This window comes from Zingiber officinale, chromosome 11A (genome assembly GCF_018446385.1).
Source record: "Zingiber officinale cultivar Zhangliang chromosome 11A, Zo_v1.1, whole genome shotgun sequence".
Taxonomy (NCBI): Eukaryota; Viridiplantae; Streptophyta; class Magnoliopsida; order Zingiberales; family Zingiberaceae; genus Zingiber; species Zingiber officinale.
Window position 1 is genome coordinate 69121978 of NC_056006.1, and position 26736 is coordinate 69148713.

A 26736-nucleotide genomic window follows, 5' to 3' on the forward strand; every position below is an offset into this window, starting at 1 on the left:
CTTATGGATAGGAATGTCTGTGATACAAACATTATATGTCTTTGTTTTTGCCATATAGGCTTACAGTGCCTTAGATGTTCTCAGGGACTCGATGATCCTGGTATGTCGAAGATGTTTGGATCGGTTTCCATTATCTTTGTAGACGATGTTGTGATCTATATCGGATCCGCGGTGAGTCACGCACATCATCTTTTGCATAGTCTAGAGATGTTTTCGATGGGAACATCTATATGTGAAGTTCAGTAGTGCGTTTTGGGTTTGTTCTTCTGTGAGATTTTTGGGACACACGATCACCAATAGGAGTATACCATGGTTTCACACGGGATCGAGGTTGTTACCGTTGGGAGTAGACAGAGTCTATAGAGGAGGCTCGCAACTTCTTTTGTTTGGCTCGATATTTCCGGAGATACGTTGAGGGTTTCTCATGGATTGCCATGCTATTTACACGCCTGACCATGGAAGGCGTGAAGTTTACTTGGACTGAGGATTTCAAGATCATCTTCTAGGAGCTGAAGCGGAGACTAGTGTCGGCTTCGATTTTTAGTTTTTACCTTCTGGAGAGGACGGATTTGTCCTCTACACTGACGCGTTTCTACAAGGTATGGGTGTTGTTCTGATGCAGCACGGTAGAGTATTCTCATATGCTTCTCGATAGTGGAAGGAGCATGAGAAGAAATACCCAGCTCATGATATGGAGTTGACCGCTATTATTTTTGCCCTGAAGATTTGGCGGTAATACTTGTATAATACTACATTGAGATTCGCACTGACCATCAGAGTCTCAAATATCCGTTCATTCAGAAGGAACTTAATCTTCGACAGAGGAGATGGAGGGAGTTCCTGAAGAATTTTGATTGTACCATTAGCTATCACCCGGGAAAAGCTAATGTGGTTGCCGATGCACTTAGCCAGAAGTCATCGAGTTGTGGTCACAGACTTGATTCAAGGTTTCTCCGAGTTAGATCTTGAGGAGCAGCGACAGACCGAGCAGGGTATTCTTGTTACCATAGTTGCTCAGTCGTCAATCAGGACGAGAATCCGAAGGCCCAGTTGTTGAGACCTCATAGAGCTCAGCGTGAGGCAGAGTAGTCCACACTACCAGACGGAGGATGTCAAAGGTATAAGACTGCCAGAAGAGTTGTGCTGACCCGAGTTGGAGACTCTTAGAGTTCTCCATTTGCGACCATGTATTTCTGCGAGTTTCACCCACAAAAGGGGTGAAGAGATTTAACCTCAGAGGTAAGCCAACTCCGTGATACATTGGACATTTCCAGATCTCGGAAAGGATTGGAGCAGTAGCTTACTGGTTGGCACTATCGCCGTCCTTGGCAGGCGTTCACGCCGTATTCCACGTATCTATGCTAAGGAGATACGTGCCCGATCCGATACATGTGCTGACAGATGTCTCAGTCCCAGTTCAGCCTGACATTACTTATGAGGAGGTTCCAGTATGGATTCTGGATCGGAAAGAGCGTTAGTTGCGGAACAAGGCTGTCCGGCTGCTTAAAGTCGGATGGCAGCATCATTCGGATGAGGAGGCTACTTGGGAACTCGAGGATACTATCCGAGCTCGATATCCCCATCTTTTCACTTGAGGTATGTGATTTATTTATCGTTCAGCATTTATACTCTATATCTGTTGTTAGTACTTGCTGATGGTAGATAACAAAATTTGGGGACCAAATTTTTATTAGTGGGGGAGAATGTAAAATATCGGAAAATAGGCAAATATTATGGAGGGAATTTTCTGGAATTTTTCGGAGCTCGTACGGACGAGTTGACGGGGATAAAAACGGGGCCCGGAAAAGCCTGTTTAGGCTACCCTGTTTTAATGAGGAAAAGTTTTATTTTCTTTTCCTTTTTATTTTCTTATTCTTTTTCTTTTTCTCTTATTCCTCCCGCGTGCCCTAACCTTTCCCTCCACTCGGTGATTTCTCCTCTCAGCCCTAGCATCTCCGCCGACGCCGCCCTTCTCTTCACCTCCGTCCCTGCCCAAGCGCCGGCGAGCGCGAGCCACTGCCGGTCGAGCCACCCGCTTGATCCTTTCCTCCTCTGTGCCATCCACTGAGCGCCGACGTCTCTGGACCTAGCACCGCCACCGAGTTTGCTTCGCCGACGTTGTGCCCTAGATCCATCGCCGGCCGCAACTCACAGAGCCGACCGCCGTCCCTCTCTGCCCTAACGTCGGCAGACGATCGTCTCTCCTGCGCCGCTGCCGTCTCTTGACCCGAGCAGTGCTATCCTTTGCTTCCCGATCCCTCCTCCCCTCTGTGCCTGCCAACGCCGCCACTTATTCCCGAGCGGAGGTTGCTTCCACGTTGTGCTGTTCAGTGGGTTTAGGAATTAGGGTTTCTTGTGGGTTGTTCTTGGGTCCGACAGCCACCTTCCAGCGGCTACCTTTCTCCCGCAGCAACGTCCTTGTTGCGAATTGAGGTAAGATGAGTAAAATATTTTCTTGAATTTAAGTTGTTGTTGGAATAATATGGTTGAATCCCAAATCTGGTCCAGGGTCTCCACTCTTGCCATTACCTTTGATCAGAACAGTATACTGAAATCCTGAAGAGAAGTGGTTGCTGTGGGTTGTTTCTTGGTCCAGCAGTCGCATTCTAGACTGTGTATCAGTTGAGGAGGGTGAGAAGTGAGATTTTAATCTATGAGTTGCGGTGGTGAGTTGCAGATTGACTGCTATACTTTAAGGTGAGCATCTGTGTAGTGATAAATTTTAAGTTAGTTAAGTGTGGATTATTGATGTAGGGTATTTGATTTAGAGGGTAACACCATTTACCTCGCTTCGGTCAGGTTTACTGGCAGCAAGAACGGCTGAGAAGTAAGGTAAGGTGTAGAGCATTTGATACATGCTATAGATCATTGTTTTGATTTGATTATTTTTAGATAGATGATCATGTGTAGATTAATTCTTGTGTACAGGATGATGGTCATGTGATTAGGAGTTTGCCCTAATCTAGTGTAGGAGATTTTTATTTAGTTATTTATATGAGTGTAGTTAAATAAAAAGATTTATTTGTTTGACACAGGACTTTGACGCGAGACGAGTATCTAGGAGTCAGATTTGGACCATTTTATCGGAGGCGGGTACTTTTGACTTATTGTCTTTGATATGCATAGTAGTGAAATTAACAAGTTGCATTAATTATGTTCCTCATTTGTTTCGGTTAATAACTACCCGATTACCTGTTACCTGCTTGATTGATTAATTGTTTTGCATTTCGTGTTGTTATGTACCTGATTACACATGCTCATAGGAGTAGTGATATAACCATACCTCACCATGTTCAGGACCTAGAATTGATACCTTATCTGATCAGTGTACTTTGATTTGATTTATTTACTATGGTGCACATCATATGTGTATGTAGATTTGTTCGGTATATTACTATGCTTAGTGTCATGCACCATTCGCATGATTACATGCTGTGTGATAGATTGCTCCATTATTGTCGAGCACATTGCCAGTTCATCACTGTTCGGTGCTCCGTTGTGACGCTCATGGGTAGCGTGACGCAGCGTGGTAGCACGTCAGTTTGCTCTTCCGGTGCTCCGTTGGTCCGCTCAGGGGTAGTGTGACGCAGCGTGTAGCACGTTAGAGATCCCTCCCCGTCATAGTGTACCGGGAGATGAGAGCATTGCGCTCCCCCATTTATGATTTGGGGTAGGAGTATGTGTGTACTCCGACAGCATCCCGTCCACTCGGTCACTCATCAGGAGTAGTGATGCAGAGTGCACGGTCGTCACAGCCCTACCCACTCGGTCCCACTTTTGTTGTGAGTTGGCTGACTGGCGTCAGGGGTGACCATGACATTGGCATCGTATGCATGATGCATTTATTGCTTGTGTTTGTGTTTGCTGCATTTATATGTTGCATATTGTTTGGATACCTATGTTTGACATGCATACAAGTCTTCTATACCTTTCAGACTGTTTGTCCTTATACCCAGGTCCTGGTTAGTACAGTTTCTCTCCTGTTTACTTCGGTTTGCATTTACCTTTATTTTTATCAGGAGACTGTACGCATGATTAGTGCTAGGTGTTATTTCCTTACTTTGTATATCAGTTGTACCTGCTGAGTGTTGGACTCACCCCGCCTCCATTGTTGTTATTTTTCAAGTTGATGCTGTCAGGAGAGAGTTCCAGTCGCTAGTCCCCTGCTGACCACGAGGGCTTAGTAATCTTTTGGTTTTCTTCTTATTTAGTCTATGTTCAGACTTATTCTGTTTTTGATACTATGGATCTGGTGTGAATTTTATGTGTTGATGGATTTTATTTCGATATGTTTTACTACATGCCTGCCTGGACGGCAGAAGAGGTGAGTAAATCGGATTTGAATTTTACGAGTGTAGTGGAGTAGGGTTGATTTCGAGTCATGGTATTACTGCTTTGTTTGCTTATATTTATATTTACTGTGTGGTGATGTCAGCCAGAGGCTGAAATTTATATTAACTGCGTGTGATGATTATGTATATGTTTGTTTTATTTCTGTTATTATTCCAGCCGCATGTGGCTGAGGTATATGGGATGTAGAAAGTTTCAGATTGTCCGCCGTACTGGGGAGATGTTGTCGAAATTTCTTCGGACAGAGACTCCTCCGGGCTGGTTCTCGGCTCGGGAGATTTTCTTCGGACTGGTTCTCGGCTCGGGAGATTTTCTGTATGACAACTTCGACGAAGTTGGTCTTGAGCTTTTCAAAGGCCTCCGCGTAGAGCCTGAGTCTCGCATTGTTTATCTCGAAGGACCCTGAGAGCTGCGGAGCAGCCAACTGGGAGTCTGAAAATAGCGTCACCCGGCTGGCTCCCACGTGCCGCGCGGCCTGCAGGCCAGCTATGAGGGCCTCATACTCTGCTTCATTATTGGTTGTTCGGTAGTCCAGCCGGACGGACAGGTGCATCCGCTCTTCTTGAGGGGAAAGTAACAAGATACCAATTCCGCTTCTGAGCCGAGTGGACGATCCGTCCACAAATACTTTCCACATAGCTTCGGACTCAGGATTTTGCACCTCGGTCACAAAATCTGCCAAGGATTGCACCTTAATCGTCGAGCGGGGTTGATACTGAATGTCAAATTCACTCAGCTCTGTTGTCCACTTGATGAGCCGCCCGGACACTTCTGGATTCAGGACACCCTTCCCACCGGGCTATTCGTCATCATGATGATTGTATGCGCCAAGAAATAAGGGTGCAATCTCCACACTGCGAGGATCAAAGCAAAAGCCAATTTCTCAAGATCAGTGTAGCGAGATTCAGCATCCTTTAGAATGTGGCTTAAGAAGTACACAGGCTGCTCTTCGCTGTTCAGCCTCACTAATGCCGAGCCCACAGCATGCTCGGTCGAAGACAAGTAAATACGGAGCGGCTCTCCTACAGCCGGTTTGGCCAACACGGGCAAAGAATTGAGATAAGTCTTCAGCTCCTCGAACGCCGATCGCATTCTTCGTCCCATTGAAACTTGGTAGCTTTGCACAGAATCTTGAAGAAAGGGAGGCTTCGGTTGGCCATTCGGGAGATAAATCGCGATAGCGCCGTTATCTGACCGGTGAGGTGTTGTACTTCTCGAAGATTTCTAGGAGGCGGCATATCTTGCAATGCTTTCACCTTCCTGGGATTCGCCTCTATGCCCCGCTCGGTCACAATATAGCCTAGAAAACGCTCGCCTTTTGCTCCGAACAAGCACTTCTGGGGGTCAGCTTGACCCCGTATCTCCTCAGTGTCTGGAAAGTTTCCTCCAAATCTGCATAAAGGTCTGCCACTCGGAAGGATTTGATAAGTATATCATCTACGTATACTTCCAAGTTGCGCCCGATTTGTTCCCGGAATACCTTGTCCATCAGCCGCTGGTAGGTAGCTCCTGCGTTCTTCAGCCCGAACGACATTACCTTGTAACAGTAAGTGTCGTCTGCAGTGACGAAACTGACCTTTTCTTGGTCTTCTCGGGCGAGCGACACTTGATGGTAGCCCTGATAAGCATCCAACATGCATATCAGCTCGCACCCGGTTGTGGAGTCTACTAGTTGATTGATCTGGGGCAGAGGGTAGAAATCCTTCGGGTAGGCCTTGTTCAAATCCCGGAAGTCAATGCAAACTCTCCATTTGTTGCCTGGTTTGGAGACCAGCACCACATTTGCTAGCCAGCTCGGGAACTGTACCTCCCTTATGTGGTCGGCCTCCAAGAGCTTCTCCACCTCCGCTCGGATGATGATATTCTGTTCAACACTGAAGTCCCTCTTCCTTTGCTTTACCGGCCGAGCATACGGTCGGACGTGAAGCTCGTGCTACGCTATGATCGGCGAGACTCCTGGCAACTCATGGGTCGACCAAGCGAAAACGTCACAATTTTTCTGGAGGCATCTGACCAGCTTCTCTTTCTAGCTTGCTTCCAGGTCGGATGCTATGAAAGTCGTGGCCTCCGGTCGAGCATGGTGGATCTGTACCTCCTCCTTTTCTTCATAAACTAGAGAAGGTGGCTTTTCGGTTATAGCGTTTACCTCAACTCGTGGCACTTTCCGAGCGGATTTAGCCTCGGCTCGGACCATCTCTACATAGCATCGCCGAGTGGCAAGCTGATCTCCTCAGACCTCCCCGACTTGGTCTTCCACCGGAAACTTGATCTTCTGGCAGAAGGTGGAGACGACCGCTCGGAACTCGTTGAGAGCCGGTCGCCCCAAGATAACATTGTACGCGGAGGGAGCGTCGACCACGATGAAGTTGGTGGTCCGCGTTCTTCTGAGTGGCTCCTCCCCAGTGAGATAGCCAACCGGACCTGTCCGACTGGCAAAATTTCGTTACCGGTGAACCCATAGAGGGGGATTGTCATCGGCAGCAACTCGGCTCGGTCGATTTGCAATTGGTCGAAGGCCTTCCGGAAGATTATGTTGACCGAGCTGTCTGTATCATTAAAGATGCGGTGAATAGTATAGTTAGATATTACCGCTCGGATGATGAGGGTGTCATCATGCGGGACTTCGACTCCTTCGAGGTCCTTAGGCCCAAAGCTGATCTCGGGCCCGTTCGCACGCTCCTGACTGCAGCCAACTGCATGGATCGTGAGCTGCCTTGCATGCACTTTTCGTGCTCTGTTGGAGTCACCTCCGGTCGGCCCTCGAGCGATGATGTTGATTTCACCCCTCTACGCATTGCCTCTATTCTCCTCCTCCCGAGCGGATTGTCGGGGTCTTTCATACGATGCCCGAGGAATGACCCTGTGCTGCTGGTTATGTTGCCGTTCGGGAGATCTTCTTTCTGTACGCCGGGAGGGACTTTGGTGTTGATGTCGTCGATTCGGCGAAGGTGATCGACGGCGATAGCTCCTTGGCATAGGATGAGTGATTGGGGGGAGGCTCCGACAGTCGCGGGTGTTGTGAGTTGCTGACTGATGGAGCGAGCAAAACATGGGAGTCCATACCTTCCCCTTGGGCTTGGGTCGATCGGCTGCCACCTGTTGGACGACGTGCGGCCTTGTGTGCTGATGAGGACGGGCTGCTTCTGCCCGTGGTCCTCTCGGTGGTTGGTGAGCAGTGGGTGGCTTCCAATGAGCTGGGGATGGTAGCTCGGAGGGTACTTTTTTCCTTGCCATCTGAGCTTCCTCCACATTGATGTACTCGTTGGCTTTGTTCAGCATGTGGTCGTAGCTACGAGGCGGCTTTCGGATAAGCGATCGGAAGAACTCACCGTCCACAAGCCCCTGTGTGAACGCGTTCATCATAGTTTCCGAGGTGATCGTCGGGATGTCCATGGCCACCTGGTTGAAGCGTTGGATGTAAGCTCGGAGCGACTCCCTCGATCCTTGCTTGATGGCGAATAGACTGACGCTAGTTTTCTGATAACGTCTGCTGCTTGCGAAGTGGTGGAGAAAGGTCGTGCGGAACTCTTTGAAGCTTGTTATTGATCCGTCCGGCAGCCTCCGGAACCACCGTTGCGCCGACCCAAAAAGGGTGGTGAGGAATACTCGGCACTTTACCCCACCTGTATATTGATGTAAAGTGACGGTGTTGTCGAACTTACCCAGATGGTCGTCCGGGTCAATGGTCCCATTGTATTCCTCGATCGCCGAGGGCGCGTAATGCCTTGGTAGTGGGTCGCGTAGGATGGCCTCGGAGAACTGCCGATTGATCCGCTCGGGGGACGAATCTGTCCGGGGTGCCTTACCCTTCCTTGCGTCACGGATGGGCGCCTCGTCAGACGAAGAGCCCCGGTCGAGGTTGGCTTGCGCGACTTCTGACGGAGTTTGGAATAAAGCCCGATGGAACGGTATCGGGGTGGGTGGAGCTTCCACCTGAGTGCCGGTCGGACCTTTGTTCTGCCCCCATATTGAGAGCTGCTCCGGTCGGTCGTCTAGTGTCGCCCAACCACCTGATGCCGACGTTGCCTGTTGCGCTATCCGATCGGCTTGAGCCTTTTGCTGTTGCTCGACTATTTTGGCCGCCCGTGCTTGGATGAGCGCGTCTAGTTCTTCAGGAGAGAGTGTCACCGTGAGTTGGCGTCCAGCTTCTTCCATCATCTTTGCTCGGATTCAGGTGCGTTCCCACAGACGGCGCCAATTTGATCATGTCCGAGCGCTGAGTCGATGGACGATGGGGGTGTGGTGCTCTCCGCTGTCTTCGATTGATGATGAAGATCTCCGGCGGACCTGCAAAGAAGTCGAGCCGGGAGGGGTTTCCCGACGACGACCCTCCCCGCCTCGTCGCACGTGAAGAAGAAGAAGAACAAGCGCAACGTCGTGGCTCAGTGATGAGAATCGCATACTCTCATGAGTCCGGGGTCCTTATATAGGACCCGGGAGGCGCGGGCACGCCTCGATGCATGCACGCTTCCCCAAACATACCTCGAGGTCGTGTCGTCGGAAAAGCATGTCGCGTTATTCCGCAATTGTCCGAGCATATCCGGACGTGACGCGGCGTGGAAGCTTCCACCGACGATACTCACGCGCCCGCACGACCATGCTGTTTGTCGGCGGCAGGCGTCTCGAGGACGAAGTTACCAGTTGTCCTTTTTGTCTCCTAGCGCTCTTACTTGTTCCCGGGTCGAGCGGACCAGCCGCTTAGCGCTCATGGCCTCCGGGAAGCCCTGCTCATGTGCTCGGATGGAATTGCGCCTTATTGTCCTGCGGCTCGGCCGAGCGGCCTGTCCGCCCGGCCCATAGACCCTTTTACCTTGAGCATCGGAAACCCGACCCCTGGTCGGGCTGTCTTTCGTCCGGTCCGGGAGACCCTTGGCCAGATGTCCGGCACGAGCTTCATGTCCGTCCAGATGCTCGGTCGTCCCCGCCACTCCGCTCGGCACGACCTCTGGGCGACCCTCTTGACCATTGACCTCCATGTGTCATTGACCTCCCGCCAACGAATGATCCCCCGTCCTTACCACCGGATCAGACATGTTGCATAAGACAAAAGACTTTCTCTCTAATAATTTTGAAATAAAAAAATATGGTCGAAGCATCCTGTGTGATCGGAATTGAAATATTTCATGATAGATCATAAGGACTTTTGGGATTGTCTCAAAAAGCTTATATTGAAAGAATTCTAGAGAGATTCAATATGAAAAAATATTCTACTAGAATTTATCCAATTCAGAAAAGGGATAAATTTAGTGTTCTGCAATGTCCAAAGAATGATATAGAATGAAAACAAATAGATTTAATTCCATATGCTTCTATTATAGGAAGTCTAATGTATGTACAAATTTGTATAAGATCGAATATTAGTTTTGAGGTTGGAATGCTCGACGGATATCAATCTAATCCTAGAATTGATCATTGGAAAGCTGCTAAGAAAGTTCTAAGGTATTTTCAAGGCATCAAAAATTACATGCTAATGTACAAAAAAACTAACCACATGGAAGTGGTTGGTTACTCGCATTCAGATTTTGTCGGATGTGTCGACAATAGAAGTCCACTTTTGGTTATTTGTTTCTTCTTTGAGGAGTAATATCATGGAAAAGTACTAAACGATCTGTCATTGCCTTATCTACAAGAGAAGTAGTGTTTGTGGTATGTTTTCAAGCCGCAATCCATGCATTATGGTTGCAAAATTTTATTTCAGAACTTGGAATTGTCAACATTATTTCCAAGCCGTTGAAAATTTATTGTGATAATTTTACAACAATATTCTTCTAAAAAAAATGATAAATACTCAACATGTGTCAAACAGATAGAATTAAAATATTTTATTGTTAAACAAGAAGTTCAAAAACAAAGAGTGTATATTGATTATATTAGAATGGATGTCATGATTATAGATCCATTAACTAAAAGTTTACAACTAAAAATATTTAAGGAGCATGTACATTGAATAAGTCTTAGTTCTTCTTAAAATGATTTATTAAGTTGACATTATGAAGTGTTTTTGATATATAGTTTCTAGTTATGATATGCATATTACTATGTTATAATATAAATTGTCTAGAAATATTATTATGGATCATTATGAAATTATATATTCATTTATAGGCCTAGTATGATAGGATGCGGATGTTTATGAAATATAGAAGGAAGTATGTTATATAATGTACAACCACTATAACATGCATTTAGTGTTCTATTATACTAGGGTGATTATGATGTTTTAAAATGATGAGTTTTTTTATGCTTAAAGTTATAATGTATCATGTAGGATCAAAAAGATGCTAGAGGGGGGTTGAATAGAGTTCGTCATTTTTTTTAAAATCACAAGAATAAGTAGTGGAAAATAAACGAATGAAAAAAGAATAATCACTAACACAAGTCTTTTTATTTGGTTCGGAATATTCGGCGATTCCTATTCCAATGTCCACACTCAATAAGTGATTTATTGGGCAATCACTATAAGATCGAAGAGATTACAGAGTTTAACTACAATGCGAGGGTATGTAAAAGTATACCGACAATAATAAGAAGTGGAAGTTTGATCATAGGTTGTCGGAGTAGCCTTTTAGTATTGTTAGAGCCTTCGCGGAGCAGCGCGCAAGAACAAAAGTTGTAGTGAATGATGTTCTGGAGATGCTGGTCGAAGTCCTTTTTATAGGTCATCTCTGGGCGTCTGGGCACCTCCCTGGGTGCCTCCAACGCAGCCTGAGACTTCGCTGAGTTATCCTCCTTTGTGTGCCCGGACCACTCCCAAGCACTTGGAATGCTAACGTGGTTGCACCTCGGTGAAACTTTATCTTCAAAAACTTATTCTTCTCTAGGCGCCTGGACCCATCCAGGCTCCCGGACTATGATGTATCCTGGCCAATCACCGTGTGCCACCTAAGCTCTGCCGATGACCCTATTCGGCCCCATCCTGGGCCCTGGACCAACTCCAAGCGCCCAGACTGTGTCTGGGCGCCTAGAGCCTCCTTTTTCAGCAAGTTATTTTCCTGCATCACAAAGTTATCACAACAAGCAATAATATGAAGAGAAGAGTAATAGAGTATTTGACCTATCCGGTCTTGACTTCGAGTTTCGTTGAAATCCTAGGTTGGACTAACATCTACTGTTCCCTCAATTGGGAGCGTGTTCTCATTAGTTCTCTCCTTCAATTGCTTACTTTTATTTGCCATTTGTGGACTTAGTTGATCTTGATTTCTTAACCTACCAGATCTTCCTGCTAGATGTCTCATCTGGACTTCAGCTAATCGTCTGATCATCTCTAATCCGATTGGACTTCCTGTCAACTGTCTAATCCCTTCTAATTCAATTGGACTTTATGCCAATCGTTTAATCCTCTTGACCCGACTGAATTTCGATATGGTGTTTAATTCTTTTCAAGTCTTTTAATCTTACATGCTGGGTAACTGAATTATAACATTCAAACATCTCATTTTAATTTATTTATTATTTATCAAAACTTAATAGGATGATTCATGCTTACTGCCAACATCGTGCTTATATTTTAAATTTTTGTTTATCTAATTTTTAGGCAATGTAGAAAAATATTAAATAATTATCATTATTTGCCTTATTAAGAGACTAATTTCATGCAACTGAAGTTACTTATCAAATCCAATTACAAATTATTATTATTATTATTATTATTATTTATAACAGATATAAATAATAATAATCATTATGACTGATACATGATAGATGCATAGCAAAAACAGAAGTTGTATAGAGATATTGGTCCTTTCTGCCTATAAATTAAAAGCATAATAATGTCCATCATATGAATGAATTAAGGACATGTTTGGTTCGGGGTTATATAACCTTAATTAGTTATCAACAATAATCTTATTTGATTTAAGTAATTGGTGATTCCTGGTGATGTAACATTCCTGCCACATCAGCAATTAGGGAATAGAACCAGGAATCACAAAACCTTGGAAATCTTAGGTTTTCTACTATTCCGGGGTTATCAATATTTTTTCTCAAAATTACCCTTCGAATCACATGCGGCTTTCCTCAAGGTCGGCTCCCTTACCGTCTCCGCCTTCAACAATCTCGTCCGCTGGTACGCCCGATGCGAGGGCGTCGGTGATGCACGCAGATTGTTCGACGAAATACCCTAGCGAAACGTCTTTTCCTGGACCTCCTTGATGGTCGACTACGTCCATGCCTCCCCAGTTTTGAGCTTCGAGCGTCGTTTGATGATTCGATTAGGGTTTGGTGTTCTGCGAGAGCATGGCGGAGAGAAATCTCTTGGCGGATGCATCAAGAATCCTCGACAAAGCGAGGAACTCAGAGATCAAGGGAAATTGCACAGGGGTGTTGGCCGCCGAAGTTCGATCACTCGGCTACGATGCGGCCATTTGCAAGTCCCGATGGGATAAAAATCCTTCTTTTCCGGCGGGGGAGCACGAGTATGTCGACACGGTGGTCGGCGTCGACCGCCTCCTAGTGGACGCGGGCTTCCAGTCGGAGTTCGAGGTGGCGCGGCCCAGCAAGACGTATCGCGCCATCATCCAGCTGCTGCCGCAGGTGTTCGTCGGCCAGCCCCACCGACTCCAGCAGATCATGGTCGTCGCCTCAGAGGCAGCCTAACAGAGCCTGAAGAAGAACGGTCGTGGAGGCGGCACGAGTACATGAGGACCAAGTGGTTCTCCGCATTCCATCGTGCAGCCGCCGTGGAAGAAGCCGAAGCCAAGGACAACTCCGCCGAGGAAGCGACGACGACGGCAATAAAGGTGGTGGGCTCGCCGTGGACGACGGTGCCAGCGAGGCCAAAGCCGGGGGATAAGTTTTTCACCGGACTTACTTTGGCCTTGCAAAAAATAAATACTTAATGTTTTTTAATATATTTTCAGATTTTATTTTGAATGATATAATATCATAGTGAGAGTTAATATTTTTCCTTATTATCTTAGATTTTATATAAATGCTTAATATTAAAAAATAAAAGATTTTGAACGAAATCTAATCGATCTAAATGTATAACATTGATAATAAATACATATACAAATGGCAAAACAAAATAATAATAATAATAATCATATAATTAAATAGCGGTAATATAGTAAATGTCAAGTTAGATTATATCATTACCTAGTTAAATCAAACAAGGTTAAGATTATGTTTTATTCTCCTATAACCTTAGTTATGTGATTACCTGATAATCACATAACCAAGGTTATACATGATAATTTGAACCAAACACACCCTAAGTGTGTTCATAATGATAAGGGGTAATCAAGGAGTAATCAACGAATGACTAAAAAATCAAAAATTATTATGATGATAGTTAAAGTTAGGGAAATCATGCTACCGACTCCTGACTTCCCTCTCTAGGCTACCGACTCCTAACTCCTAGCTCCCGACTCCAAGCTACCGACTCCATCTTTAGACTACCGACTCCCTACTCTAGGTTTCAGCCTACCGACTCCTGACTCTCAACTCCCATCTCCATGTTACCACTCTTGTCTCTAGGCTACCGATTTCAAACTCCTGACTCCTAGCTACCGACTCCCATCTCCAAGAATTAAAACAACAAACCATTATTCTGTGAAGACATGGATAATACAACTGTTATCGTGAGAAAATCAAAAGACGCAGTTATTTACCCCAATATAAATGGATCATAATCTCATTTATTTTGATGAACGTGACCACGATCGTGAGAAACTAGAGGGCACGGGGAGAATGTGGTAAAGAGTTCTGATCCTATAAAAAATAACCGACCCCCATGAGCAAAGGTACATGCATATAACACACCAAACCATAATTTCTATGACATTTCTACCTCTCCAAAGTCTTACTTGAACATCGAAGTGGTTGCGCCGAAAAACCTCTAGCCATCATTCTAACCTACTCCTCTAGGCGTGTTCTTCATCTCAAGCATTTTGGAAAGGCTTCACAAAATTACATGATCTGATCTCCACAGATAGTAAATATCAACAACACCTCACCGGTAAATTTGACCATCAACTGGCTTAGGCATGACCTCATAAAGAAGGAAAAAGAAAGAAATCAATATATCAATATAATTGCATTATAATAGATTCTTCAATAAGCTCATCTATATAAAATATATAAACTTTAAGATATGTTTCATAAAATAAATATAATAATTATGTAAAGTAACATCAATTACCAAGCACAGAACTCATTAAGGTAATTTTTTATTTAAAGGGAATCAGACAAGAAAATATTTAAATTTGATCAATTCCAAGGATGATGCGCCGTCACCGATGGCTAATCCAGACGATTTTAAGTCTCCATAGATCATATCAGCTTTGAAATTCATGACCGAAGGTTAGGCTCTGATACCATATAAATAATGCACCGAAAGAAAATAAAGGTCAAAGACTTAAATCTACTTTTTTTTTTATTCATCTATAATTCAATCCAAATCTCACAAAAAAAAAAAACTCTAATCCTAATAATTACCTTCCTACATTTATTTTAATCAAATAAAATTATGACATTTTAATCTAATTAAATGATGACTAATTTATCCGCATGCAAAATTGAAACTCGAACAAATTCAATGGAAGGACTAAAGCCATACGTAATCGAAGTAATTTGCATTGTTGAAGATGGATTTATTGTTGGTTGTGTCAAATGAAGGCTTCATTTGATGGATTTGTTGCCGAATGGATACCATCTTTGAATAGAATTCTCACATAGAATGCCCCATCATTTGCTTGAGAATATATACAGTTGTTGATTCAATTGTAAAATTGAACTGACTCTGGTGAGATATATCTTTTGGCCAAATATCCCAGACTTCTGTTGTGGGAAATTCATAGATCTTCCGTTGCAATCAGAGCTGCCACAATGTTCGTGCTCCATGTCATAATCTTCCTTTGTTACCTTCACATCTATCCGAACCTTCAATACTTTTTGTTTGTGTTTACAAAAAAAAACAAGTGAGCATATCTCCAAAGGATTATCTTTCAACTTCCAAGTGGTTCATCCTGCAATATGACCCGAAAGGATGATTATCCCGTCAAACGGACGTAGTTTTCTTCCATTTTCTTTACAGAATCTCCTTTTTTGTAGGGGGAAAAAAAAAATCAATCAATCAAATAAACAAATGAAAAGACTTTTTTCTACAGACAATTTACAGGATTTGTTTAATGTCCTGAAAGTTCATATATACCTGGATGTGTTTAATTTGTTCGATGCTTCAAATCTTGTTTGATTCGGCAAACAAAATTATCAGGATAGCATATCTTCAGACGTGATGTTACAATTAATTGCTTGTCCATGCACACAGGAAGTTAAGATAATGTTTCTTCCATGCAAAAAAAAAAAAAAGTTGCCATCATTTAGTAAAACAAATTTAAAAAATGTCATCATTTAATCGATAAAAAATGCCATCATTTTTATCAGATTAAACTAAGTATGGCTACAGAATTCAATCATCCAGCAACACTGTTACTGCTTGCAAACGCTGGATAATAAACCATTCTAATGGGTGATTATTACTGTCACGTCAGATGAAGCTAGAAGATACTTTTCCAACAAAGTAGTCAAAGGGCACATGCCCAGTTCTGAGGCCAGTGGGGCCAATGTAGATCTGAAAGGGATGGGAGAATGACCATAATAGTGATGGAAGAAAGAAGATGCCAAGGAGGAAGATGTCCATACCTTTAGTAAGTGGGAGTTAATGGAGGCCACATGCTCCCACTTTTAAGTCCCAGTGGCATTGTGTCATCTCAACTCAACCTCAACCTCAACCAAACATTAATCAATCCTGCAGCAAGGCAGAAATACTGAAAATTAAAGAATGTATTATCTCCATGAAAAGGACAGTGAGAGGGATGTGTGAGAAAAAATAATGGTGGGGAGGATAGATCATACATGGGTTGGTGTGAGAGAAAAACTAGTTTCTGACCTGAAAAAGGAAGAGTCTCTTTCCCACTAGGCCATGAGTGCAATTCACGCTTGGAGAGGGACCAACTTACATGGGGTGTGGTCTCTGACTTTTCTGGCTGTGGTCCTCCACACTGGAATGTGACAGACTCCAGCTGTTGCAGAAGCTGACACCATGTCTCTGCTCCAAAGACTTATTCCATACTTGAATGAATTTGTAACTTCCATGTCTGAGAAGTGAAAAGTTCAGACAATTCTACAGTAGGCAAAAACAAAATACAGATGCAGGTGTTGTGGTTACCTGAGTAATCGGATGTGAAGTACTGGTGTGTGCCATACTTTGACACCAGGTACAGAATAATATGATAAAATTTAGAGACAGCATGCATTGACCAACAAGTTCTAGGAATCATGTATGACAAAACAAAATAATGGGATAGCCTGCATTAGCTTAATGAGTCTTAAGAAAGTAGAGTTTTGGCATGTGTATCAAGGTTCTGAGCACATATCATTTAGGTTACAATCATTAAAGGTACACAAATCAAGTAGACAAACACTCAGTCACATCTCCTAAATGCAACAAAAATAATGGCCAGGGAGGTATCTAGATAATGGGAAGAGAGGATGGTGCCTTCAGTATTTGAAGGTCCCCACTGATGTGATCCTGGTGCCAATGTTTCTTGCATCCTGCCGACTGACAAAGCCATCACAGTTGTTACTTTGAAGCCTAGTCATGGGAGCTGAATTCGCCAGATCTACACCTTGTTTGCTCATATGTTGCACTTCTTCAAGTGAAAGGATCTTTATGCACGAGACATTGTTTACAAACTCCCTGGAACAACACATTTTAAAAGAATATGAACTTACCAAGTAAACAAGAATCTACAACTGCTTAGGACTCTCAAATTCTTAAAAAATATAAAAACATTTTAGAAGATAACAGTAAAAAGTAATCACTATAAGTGGCAGTAAATGTTCAAAGGCAAAGAAAATTAAATGCCAGTGCATGGTGCGAGGAAAACTAAGGAGTCAATGTATAATATGTTAAAGGATGCTTGAAAGAGAATTATCCTATTACAATGTTAGCTAAAAGAACTTACTGCCAAGGATCATCGCCGACAAGAAGAAAATCATTCTCCTTGTCAACAAATACAAGCTGCCAGCCTGATCTCAAAGGGTCTTCCAATTGGCCTTCTAGGCCAAACAGATGCCCAAGCTCACTTCGCAATTCATGGTAGCTGCTAAATCTGGTAATGTCCAATGATCTCCCATATGACCCTGATTTTGAAACCTGTGATCGTTCACATTATAGTGAATGCATGCTAAAACCAAGCAGCACACACGCAAAAAGCTGTGCTTTGTAGTTCCAATTTTTCATGCACTAAAATAAATTTCATATAAGAGAAATACAAGATAAATTCAAAATACAGAAGATAGATCCACCTTAACAAATGTTCCACTCTGTGTATTTGTTTGATCCATATTCTCAGTGGTCCTCAAAAATCCAGATTCATCTAAAACATTTGAAGTGCCCATAGGTTGATGGAAAGAGAAATCATTTCCAGAGGAACTCAATAAATTGCATGCGGAGTAAGACATGCTCATTGAATCAGTCTCATTCTCACCATTGCTGAGGCTTGAAATGCCATTTGGTTCCAAGAGTGATGAGTTGACACTGACACCAAACAAATGCTGGATTTGGTTGTCCATGTTACCAACATCATTCATTGAGCATTGCCTTCCGGGAAATGATGGTAATGTAACACATTGTAAAGATGCAGTAGGTTGTGCTGCACCTAGCTGTTCTGTCTGTGAAAGCACACTTTGAGCTCCTAAAGGGAGTATAGATTCAACTGCAATTCTCTTTGATGACCATGGACTGGAATTAACTACTTGAGCATACCTTGGCGAATTAAGCTGCGATGCTTCTTCTCTTGTAAACTGATGCAAAATATTATGTAAGGGAGAAGCAGCAGATACAGAAACAGAATTACAATTAGAATCGGGGAAATCCTTCAGCTTGGAAGATGGGGAAACCATGGACGGTGTGGTTGATGGTGATTGAGAACTAGAGCAATGATTAGGAAGATTTGCTGATAAATTAGAAAGGTTTTGATAACCAGACATAGCCTTCTGTTGCTGAATTTGTTGATTCTGTGGTGTCTGCAATTGCAGATTCTGATTCTGCTGATGCTGTGGAACTTGTTGCTGCTCTTGTTGCTCAGCAAATGAATTTCTTTGTTGCAAAGGATGCTGAAGAAGTTGAGACTGAGTCTGAGTTTGCAGTTCACTTCCTTGGATGGTTTGAAGATATGATTGCTGTGTTTGAGGTTGCAGATGTAGGACCTGAGCTAGTGGTAATAGGGGATTGGGTCGGCTAGTTGTGTTCTGAGGTTGCTGGAACTGAATCATGGCTGGAGAATCGTGCTTGGCTTGAATCGTGGTCGGCATTTCTTGAAGGGCTCCTGCGGCCATTGCCTGGTAGATCTCAGGTTGTAGACCAACCAATGAAGAATCAAATCTGGGTTGAACCCAAGGTGAAACGCCAACACCCTGGAAATTCAGTGACTGAAATGTGGGATTTCCAACATCTCCTCTAAGCCACATCAGAGGCGAATTTATACCGATATCATCATCTCTTCCACCTATATAAATTGTTATGTACAAAAGAATTAGTAGGAATATAACTAGGTGATGGAGATTATGGGTCTAGCAGTTAGTGATCTTGGTGATGAGATTTTTAACATCCCAATTAGCATCATTAAAGCATACCAGGGAAGAAGGGAAGTCCAGTGGGCCATGGGCGCTTAAACCGAAGAGGAAAGGAAGATGGGTACATAGGAAAGGTTGTTAGGGGCTCAATCTCCCAAAGTGAAACTCTAGGCTGCTTTTCTCCCGCTGTTGATTCATCCCAACCAACCTGCACCAGAAAATAACAAATTTAAAAAAAATAAAACCTTGCAATGTTTTTATTGCCACTACACTTCTGCAAGGATGACAAAATAATTGCATACGCTCTCAAACCACAAAGCCAAAGCAAGATATTTGCAAATACTCACCTTGACAGATCGCCAATGTGAGTTTGGCCACCGGACAGAGTCAAGATCATTGATTCCTGTAATTGTGCCCATGTATCTGAAGATCCACACCAAATCATTTCATGAATCATATGCAAAGCCAAAAGAGGCAGTTCAAAGTTATGTACTATGTAAGAAGGATTACATAAAATTAAAAGAAACTGACAACTAAAAATATACTAATGAGCATGCAAGACAGAAGTATCAAGGAACAAAGAGGAACTCACCTTCGAACACTAGACTCCTCAGTTTCAAACAGCATCCGGAAACGCATACCCATAGAAACACGGGTGTGAAAGACAGCTTTAACATACTTAGCTAAAGGAATAACAAATTCTGAAGGACTTGCCCTGAGAGCACATATTATTTTCTATTTTAAATAAAAATAAAAATAAAAATAAAAACATAATTTTTCAGAATGAACTCCATTTACCTTGGGTTATAGAAGATGGTGAATCGGCTATTGGTAGCAGCAGCATGAGCAGCGGCAGCAAGAAGGCCAATGTGCATGCTATCGCTAGACAGTACAGATGAGGGCATAACTGTTTGAGGTCGATTAGCATGCCGAATACCCAAAAGCAACTGATTGTTGTCATTCCTAAATCAGAATAAACTCATTAATTTGAGCAGGTAATAGATATGCTCAAAACTTTTAACTAGCGAAAGTATGGTCATACCAGATAAAAAGAACAGAATCTCCTGCAACAAGTCTTTTTGCACTCACAAATACACTCCATCCTGTGGTAAGAAGATGCCTCTTTGGCTGACCTGCATATGAATATTGATAAATCTGTATGTAACACCACAAAACCTAGCAACGGATGGGAAAAACTTTTGAACATAAGTATCAAGCCAAACAAAACCACAAAAGTAACACAATATGAAATCCAACTAAAATAAATTATGGTCTCGAACAAGGAACAGGTAGGAAGCAAGATACCATTCATTGGTGGTCAAATGATGAAAAACAAAAACAAAGTTTGCAGGTATTGAAACGTGTCTGAGGGGAAAAAAAACAGAATGTATGCCAATTGCTGGATACTATCTACAATCTCCACATGAATAATCTTATGTGTCAAGAAGAACATGACATAAAACATTCACAAAGATTTTAAGTTGATTGAACACAAACTCACCACGAAAAATGTGACGGAATTTCCATTCATTTCCATGAAGATCCCTAGCAACCAATTCTTGAGCAGGAGGTTGCTGTGAATAATCCTTTAAATTTCATTGGCAAATAGGCAGATATTGTCAGAATAGGAATTCAGAAAACTGGCAGCTAATCAGCATAGTACATCAAATACTTACCAGAGGAGGAAATACTTTTTCTGCTGCTCGACGAGGAACAGAAAATCCACCATGTGTACTGGTGTCACTGGCAGTTAATGCCTTACAGAAATAATTGGTTGGTTGTTTGCTAGGGACACCCAATTCTGTAGGGAGATATGGATCTTTTTGTTCTTGCTGTATATTAGAACAAATGAGGAGTAGACAAACTAAAAATACAATTCTCATAAAATTAAAAGGAGAACGCCTGATCATAAAGTTCATTACCGAGCTCAATGGTTGTAGTGTCATCTGAGCATAAACTTCATCAGTCTCCACATCCGCCTATAGAAATGAGAATGCATATCTTTTATAGTTGCATCCACGATAGATACTAAGTATGTAAATTTTCAGAATACTACAAAACCTACATGCATAGTAACATTATGCAGCTGACAGATCAACTGAGGAGGTAAGTTCGGGTAGTTGGGAATCTGAGAATCAATTTCCTTGTTGGTTGATGCTGCTACCTGAGGACAAAGCTGAAATGATTAAACAACATGCCTGAGAGAATATGACATGTTCCAAAATATTTGTTGAAGAACTTTGATATAAATCTGACTCAACCAACCAACCTGTTCACTGTGACCTTGTGGGAAGTATACCACCCGACTTCCTACAGCTGGTAATGACACTAGAGGTCCAGCACATGCATGCCATAACTCTGAATTCAGACACTGTGATTCTTCTGCACATGAAAATCCACAAACAGCAAGAATCGGAATTGAAACAGATTAGTAGACTATAAGAGAATACTGACACTAACAACATGGAGATGTTTGTTCAAAAAGTTAATGTGCATGGTTTCTTTATCTGCTGGAGATGACTAAAATGTAGGGCAAGTTAATAGATGATTACTGCTGACCTTAATAACAAAGCAAATATATGAATTGGTTAGATAATTACTACCAGATGATGACTCTTCTATAGCATTTTTACCTTAGATACCGCTGTTATGCCTATACGTATAACATAAGCTTGACTGCAGATATCTAGACTATAACTCGAGGAAGGTATTCTGCATGTTAAGTTTTATGTCATCAACAAGTAGGCACAAAGTAATCAAAGAGAAACTTAAAACAGAAACAGAAAAAGCCATTTCTTTTCCTGTTTAACTTCCAATAAGGCTGTCATGTTAAATCACTGTGTTTTCATAACCAGAAGTTGCAATATAAATATAAGGAATTTCTTCCAGTATTGGAATGTAGTTCAACAAAAAAATGTAACAAGCAAAGGAGAAAGAAACATTTTAGGGAAAGAGCAATTGAAAGAAAAGAAAAACAACCAATAAAAGTATTTCCAGAGACAAGTAAAACTAAGAATAAAATGTAATATATTTGTTATAACTTTTCATTAGTAATGCTTAAGAGGATAGGCATTTGCAACAAACAAAAACATTGACCGATTACTCTTTGAGAACTAGAATGAAAAGAAGTTGACAAGGAAAGAGTCCTTTCTTCAAGGTATAAGTTACAGGCTAAAAAACGGCTCCAAAGGAAAAAAAAACTACTAACAATAAAGAGAAAAAATAAATAGTTCATGGCATGGATCTAAATCCGCAATATATAATATATAAAATTAATAATAAAAATGCAAAAGACTTGATTTTCACATAAAGAGCTACCTTCTAGTGGCTGATCAGTGAGATTTGAAGATGACAGCCTCATCTCTGGCAGTTGAGAAGAAACTCAAATGCAGTAAGAGACTACAAAACTGCTATCAGAGTTGATCTTTTCACATCACAAAAATGAACTTCATGAGACAAACACTTGATGCAACAAAATAATCTTCCGACTTGCCACAGAGAATTGGTTGCACTGGGCCTGGTTCTACTAGAAGGAACCCACTATTGTTTTTTCTCTTAGTAAAAATTATGTACTTTGTAATCTACAGAACCGAAGTCAAAGCAAGCTCAAATTGACTCTCATGCTCCATTTAGGCACAGAACTTGAAATATAAACGTATGTCTTCACCAGTAGCTGATTCCTCATCAAGAAAGCTGAACTTCTAATTCCATGTGTTAGAAAGCTTCAATATACTGGTACTAGGGTTACAGGCTCAAACCTTTTTATCAGGAAATTCTGAAGTTAAATCCAAGGAATCCGCTTTGAAGAAGAGACAAAGGCGCATATTCAAAAGGTTCAAGTTCCTGAAGCGTCCTGAAGCTTATTCATTTCATATGCCAAACCATATGCTCAGTCTTCGCCTCAACCGCTACAAAGTTCCTTCACCTGATGCTGAAACTAAAAGCCAAAAGGCTGACAAACTTCAAAAAGGGAAGTAAAAGAAGAAAAAGAGCAAAGAACCAAATAAAAATACCAGTTACCTCAACCAAAGCAACCAAGCTGAATCCCAATAATAATATACTTTTTTTTTCTGCGAAACACCCAAACTCAATTGATTCCAAGCTTCAAAGAAGCAGCAGCTTCACAAAACCCCTCACAAAGGCTGAAAATCATCAAGAGGCCAACTATGCCCCACGCATTTGAGAAGAAAAAGGCCACGGCGACCAAATAAGCACTGAATCTCCGCAAAGTGACTCCTTTTCACACACCTGCCCGAACGCAACACAAAAAAGGAGCCGCCTTTCGACTAAAATCGTGGACCGCGGACCCTATCTCAGCCGCAACCAGCTCGGCCGCCACGAACTCGAACAAAGAGCTCCGGAAACCCTAGCCTGAGCTCTCCAGCTGCAAGAACTCATCCTGTAGCTGCAGCAAGCCAAGATCTCCACGACCAAGTCACGCAGAGGCGTCCGGGTGGGGTACGCAAGGGTTGGTATTGCTTCGACTGAGTTCTGGAAAATGAGTTCGACAAGGTGGTTCGGAGAGGGAAAAATAGGGGGGGAAGTATACACCCCGTCTCTCTCTCGCTTGCTTGATAACTCCCTATCTCTCCTTGTCGCTATAAGAGTATTACACTGGCAATCACTCTGTACAAACCATCTCCTTTCTCTTTCTCGCTTTCTCAGATTTCTGTGGTCACTAGTTTTTTGGATTTGGATTTCGATTTCGATTTCGATTTCGATTTCGATTTTAGTGGAATGAAGTCATCGTTCTTTGGGCAAGATAAACATGCAGAATAAACTTGTTTGGGGAAAACCGGAAAGGGAGGGCGGAAGCAGAAAACACCATCGCTCGTAAAATCTGATTATAATTATAAGAAGGAACCAAATTCCAGCTTGCCCCTTCCCCAACCTATCTCTTTCAAAAATGTCCATTCTTTTTCAGAACTATCAAAATGACCTCCCTAATAGTTTAAAAAAAAAAAATCCCTCATTCATTCATATTCATACCAAATGAGAAAAATACGGATACAAATAAGGTAATTACATGCCATTTATTTACATTGAATTAGTCCATCAACATGGGTAGCGTACTCAGGCTCCTTCTTTCCCTAACAATCTCTCAAATCACATCCGTTAAAATTTAAATTCTTGCTAGTCAACCCGTGTCAATAGACAGGTGGTTAGCATCAGGGGCATAATCAGAATTTAAAATTATATGAGGGTTGATTTTTTACTATAATTAATATAATAAATTAATTAATTTAAATATATAAATAAAATAAAAAATATCTAAATATTAATTTTTCAAAAATATGAAATATAAATATTTAATATTCAATATATTCAAAAATATAAAAAAAATACTATTAAAACCATATTCCTCTAAAAAATTAAATTTATTAATTATTATATTATTATTATTATTTTCAATCAACTCTAGTTTGAATATAGATGGTCATAGAATTTGCTAACAACATATTTTATAACACTAAAGTTAGAAAATATAAAATTCAATGAATAGACTTAAACCAAGAGTATATAAATCAAGAACCTCGAGAGTAAAGTATCAAGAATTATGAGAAAACATGCAAAATTGAGAAATTGTCCATCTTGTATAGATTTTATAAAGGATGAAAAAAAAATTTAATATCATATTAATATATGTTAAATAAAAGTACGAGAATCTATATTTGTATATCTAAATTCATGTCATTCATTTTCTAATAAGTCAGTGGCCGCCTCGTGTGCATCTGCTCACGAAGTGACCATACGCGAAATAGTAGCTCGTCGCCTCACTAGTGTCCACCTCGCGTGCCGTCGCTTCGCGAGCGCTAGCACACGAAGTGGTTCCTAGTTGCCTAGCGAGGTAGTATCGGCCTAATTAGCACCTCGCCGACCACCTCTCGAGCAGTTGACACTCGTTGACTCTTTGTTGACGATGAAATTTTATATTGTTGAATAAGAAATAAAAATAATAATCTTTTAGTAATGAATTTCTTGTTTGCTAGTGAGGGGAAAAGAGATAATACTATTGTAAAGAGGAAATGAGATGGTGCTACTGACAAAATTTAGGGTAAAAAAATTAAACAAGTTAGAATTAATATATTTATTAACTTATAAATATAATGACTTTTATAAAATTTATGATTCTAATTTGATATTTTGTTTTTAATTTGACATTTTAAAATTTGTGGGAATGACCAATTAATAGGTTTGTGAGGGGCTAACTAAAAAAAATCAAAACTATTAAGGTTTTTTTAAAAGGTGGTGGGCTGGAGCCCACCCTAGCCAAGGATGGCTCGATCCGTACCGGGACTTGGCGTGACCCATCCGATAATAAAATCAACCCTGCGCTAAGGAAAGAAATTCAGGAGTGAACACGTGTGTGCGCGAAAGAGAGAAGAGTGTTTCACTAGGCAATTCAACTCTTAAAGGGCTTTTCGAAATAGTCACCCATCTATTGTAGTAAAAGTTGTTACTTAAAAGATATAATTTTAATTAATTTCATAATTATTCCAAGTGATCGATTTAGTTTCACATAAATTTTCTACTAATCACTAGGATAAATCGAGAAGTATATATAACGGTCAGTTCAGAAATCCAACATCCTTTAATTGTACCCTTCATTTGGAGAAAAAATTTCTATAAATACATCATAGTTAAGGTTCGAACCATAAATACTAAGATGACAATTTAAATATCCTATCACAACAATATAGCCTGGGGACAGTAAAGTTCTTACTAAGAACTTAGTTTATATATATATATATTTGATAACAATGGCGATGTGATCATGTACCTACTTTAAAATACTTGAGTCCGTTCCATATAATTGTGTCGGTGCAAGCACGGGAAATTATTGATCACTTTCAAGCTAATTAATGTGCAATATATGCATCACCAACTTCACATCCAAACCCTAAGTGTTAGATTCTTGTCCTAGACTTTTAATGGATATGCGAATGTGTGCGTTAAGATACCTATAATTTTAATTAACGAGCTAATTGCTAACTTAATTCTAATAATTAATTAGAACCCCAAACCAAAATTCTATTAAAGGTCAACAACTAAGTATTTAATTATCTCACTAACTAACTGAGGTCGATCGGCTATAAAATTTACATGAGATCCTTCACAAGTTATTAATTAATATTCGATCAAGATTATTATGACAAAACTTTGGGATGGTTAAGGAAGCCGCACACTCGAGTAGCTCCAAACCTAAACTTGGATTTGGTAGGTGCACCATCAAGTCTGCTGTAGGCGTTGGCTGCCAGCAATGTCCAGACCAGCCTTTGGCTTGTTTGGATCAGAGTTACCTTCCATCTTGGACACTGATATATATCCTCATACAATTAGTCTAGCTAATCATGCATCTTCTCACATGAAGCTCCCTAGCTAGCTAAAGGGTGAATTAAAGGGTGCTGGCATCTGTGACATCAACAGGATTGAATTCTTCAAACGTGTGTTGTTGCATTCAATCAGTAGTCGAGCTAATTAAGAAGTTACATAGAAAGAAAGGCACTTTATAATGAGAGTGATGGAATATGCATGTTAACTGGCTAGTTGATGTATCATTTGAGTTAGACTCTTCTGGTCTCAATCAAAAAAGTGTGATATATTACTACTATAACTGTTGGGGATCCTAGCCATGTGCCTTGGTTTAATTAAGCATTTGAAGCTGCCAGCTCCTGTGATGTGCTTCTCTCTTGCTGGTTTAATTCTTCCTGATCAGATTTTAAGTTCGGATGAAGGGACTGATTGGGGAAGATAAGCAAATGTTAGTTGGTTTCTGCCACACTTGTCGACACAATCTTATGAAGG

At 41.5% G+C, this 26736-nt stretch overlaps 2 protein-coding genes across 3 annotated transcripts; one reads left to right on the forward strand and one right to left on the reverse strand.

Annotated features, from left to right (window-relative positions):
- Positions 1 to 12585: 12585 nt before the first annotated feature.
- Positions 12586 to 12945, forward strand: LOC122031436. Its single transcript, XM_042590553.1, has one exon. It carries the CDS (start codon positions 12586 to 12588, stop codon positions 12943 to 12945), a length of 360 nt encoding a protein of 119 aa, XP_042446487.1.
- A 3689-nt stretch (positions 12946 to 16634) lies between these two features.
- LOC122032610 (auxin response factor 17-like) lies at positions 16635 to 23748 on the reverse strand. 2 transcript variants are annotated; one of them, XM_042591920.1, is made up of 16 exons: positions 22951 to 23748; positions 22249 to 22867; positions 21564 to 21642; positions 21200 to 21312; positions 20996 to 21094; positions 20853 to 20909; positions 20607 to 20762; positions 20432 to 20516; positions 19973 to 20063; positions 19729 to 19893; positions 19523 to 19645; positions 19278 to 19353; positions 18991 to 19138; positions 17662 to 18863; positions 17319 to 17509; positions 16635 to 17050 (listed from the first exon to the last, which is right to left on the reverse strand). In XM_042591920.1, the coding sequence occupies exons 5-16, from the start codon at positions 20999 to 21001 to the stop codon at positions 16852 to 16854; spliced, it is 2499 nt and encodes an 832-aa protein (XP_042447854.1). In that variant the 5' UTR covers positions 21002 to 21094; positions 21200 to 21312; positions 21564 to 21642; positions 22249 to 22867; positions 22951 to 23748; the 3' UTR covers positions 16635 to 16851. The 2 variants fall into 2 exon arrangements, with proteins under 2 accessions (XP_042447854.1, XP_042447853.1); XM_042591919.1 differs by lacking the exon at positions 21564 to 21642.
- Between the last annotated feature and the right edge of the window lie 2988 nt (positions 23749 to 26736).

Coding starts and splice junctions, on each gene's coding strand:
- LOC122031436 (XM_042590553.1), top strand. CDS start 12,586: ATGGCGGAGAGAAATCTCTTGGCGGATGCATCAAGAATCCTCGACAAA.
- LOC122032610 (XM_042591919.1), bottom strand. CDS start 22,291: ATGAGGCTGTCATCTTCAAATCTCACTGATCAGCCACTAGAAG. Junction 21,313..22,248: donor CACTGATCAGCCACTAGAAG/GTAGCTCTTTAT, acceptor TTTCATGTGCAG/AAGAATCACAGTGTCTGAAT. Junction 20,517..20,606: donor AAAAAGTATTTCCTCCTCTG/GTAAGTATTTGA, acceptor TGAAATTTAAAG/GATTATTCACAGCAACCTCC.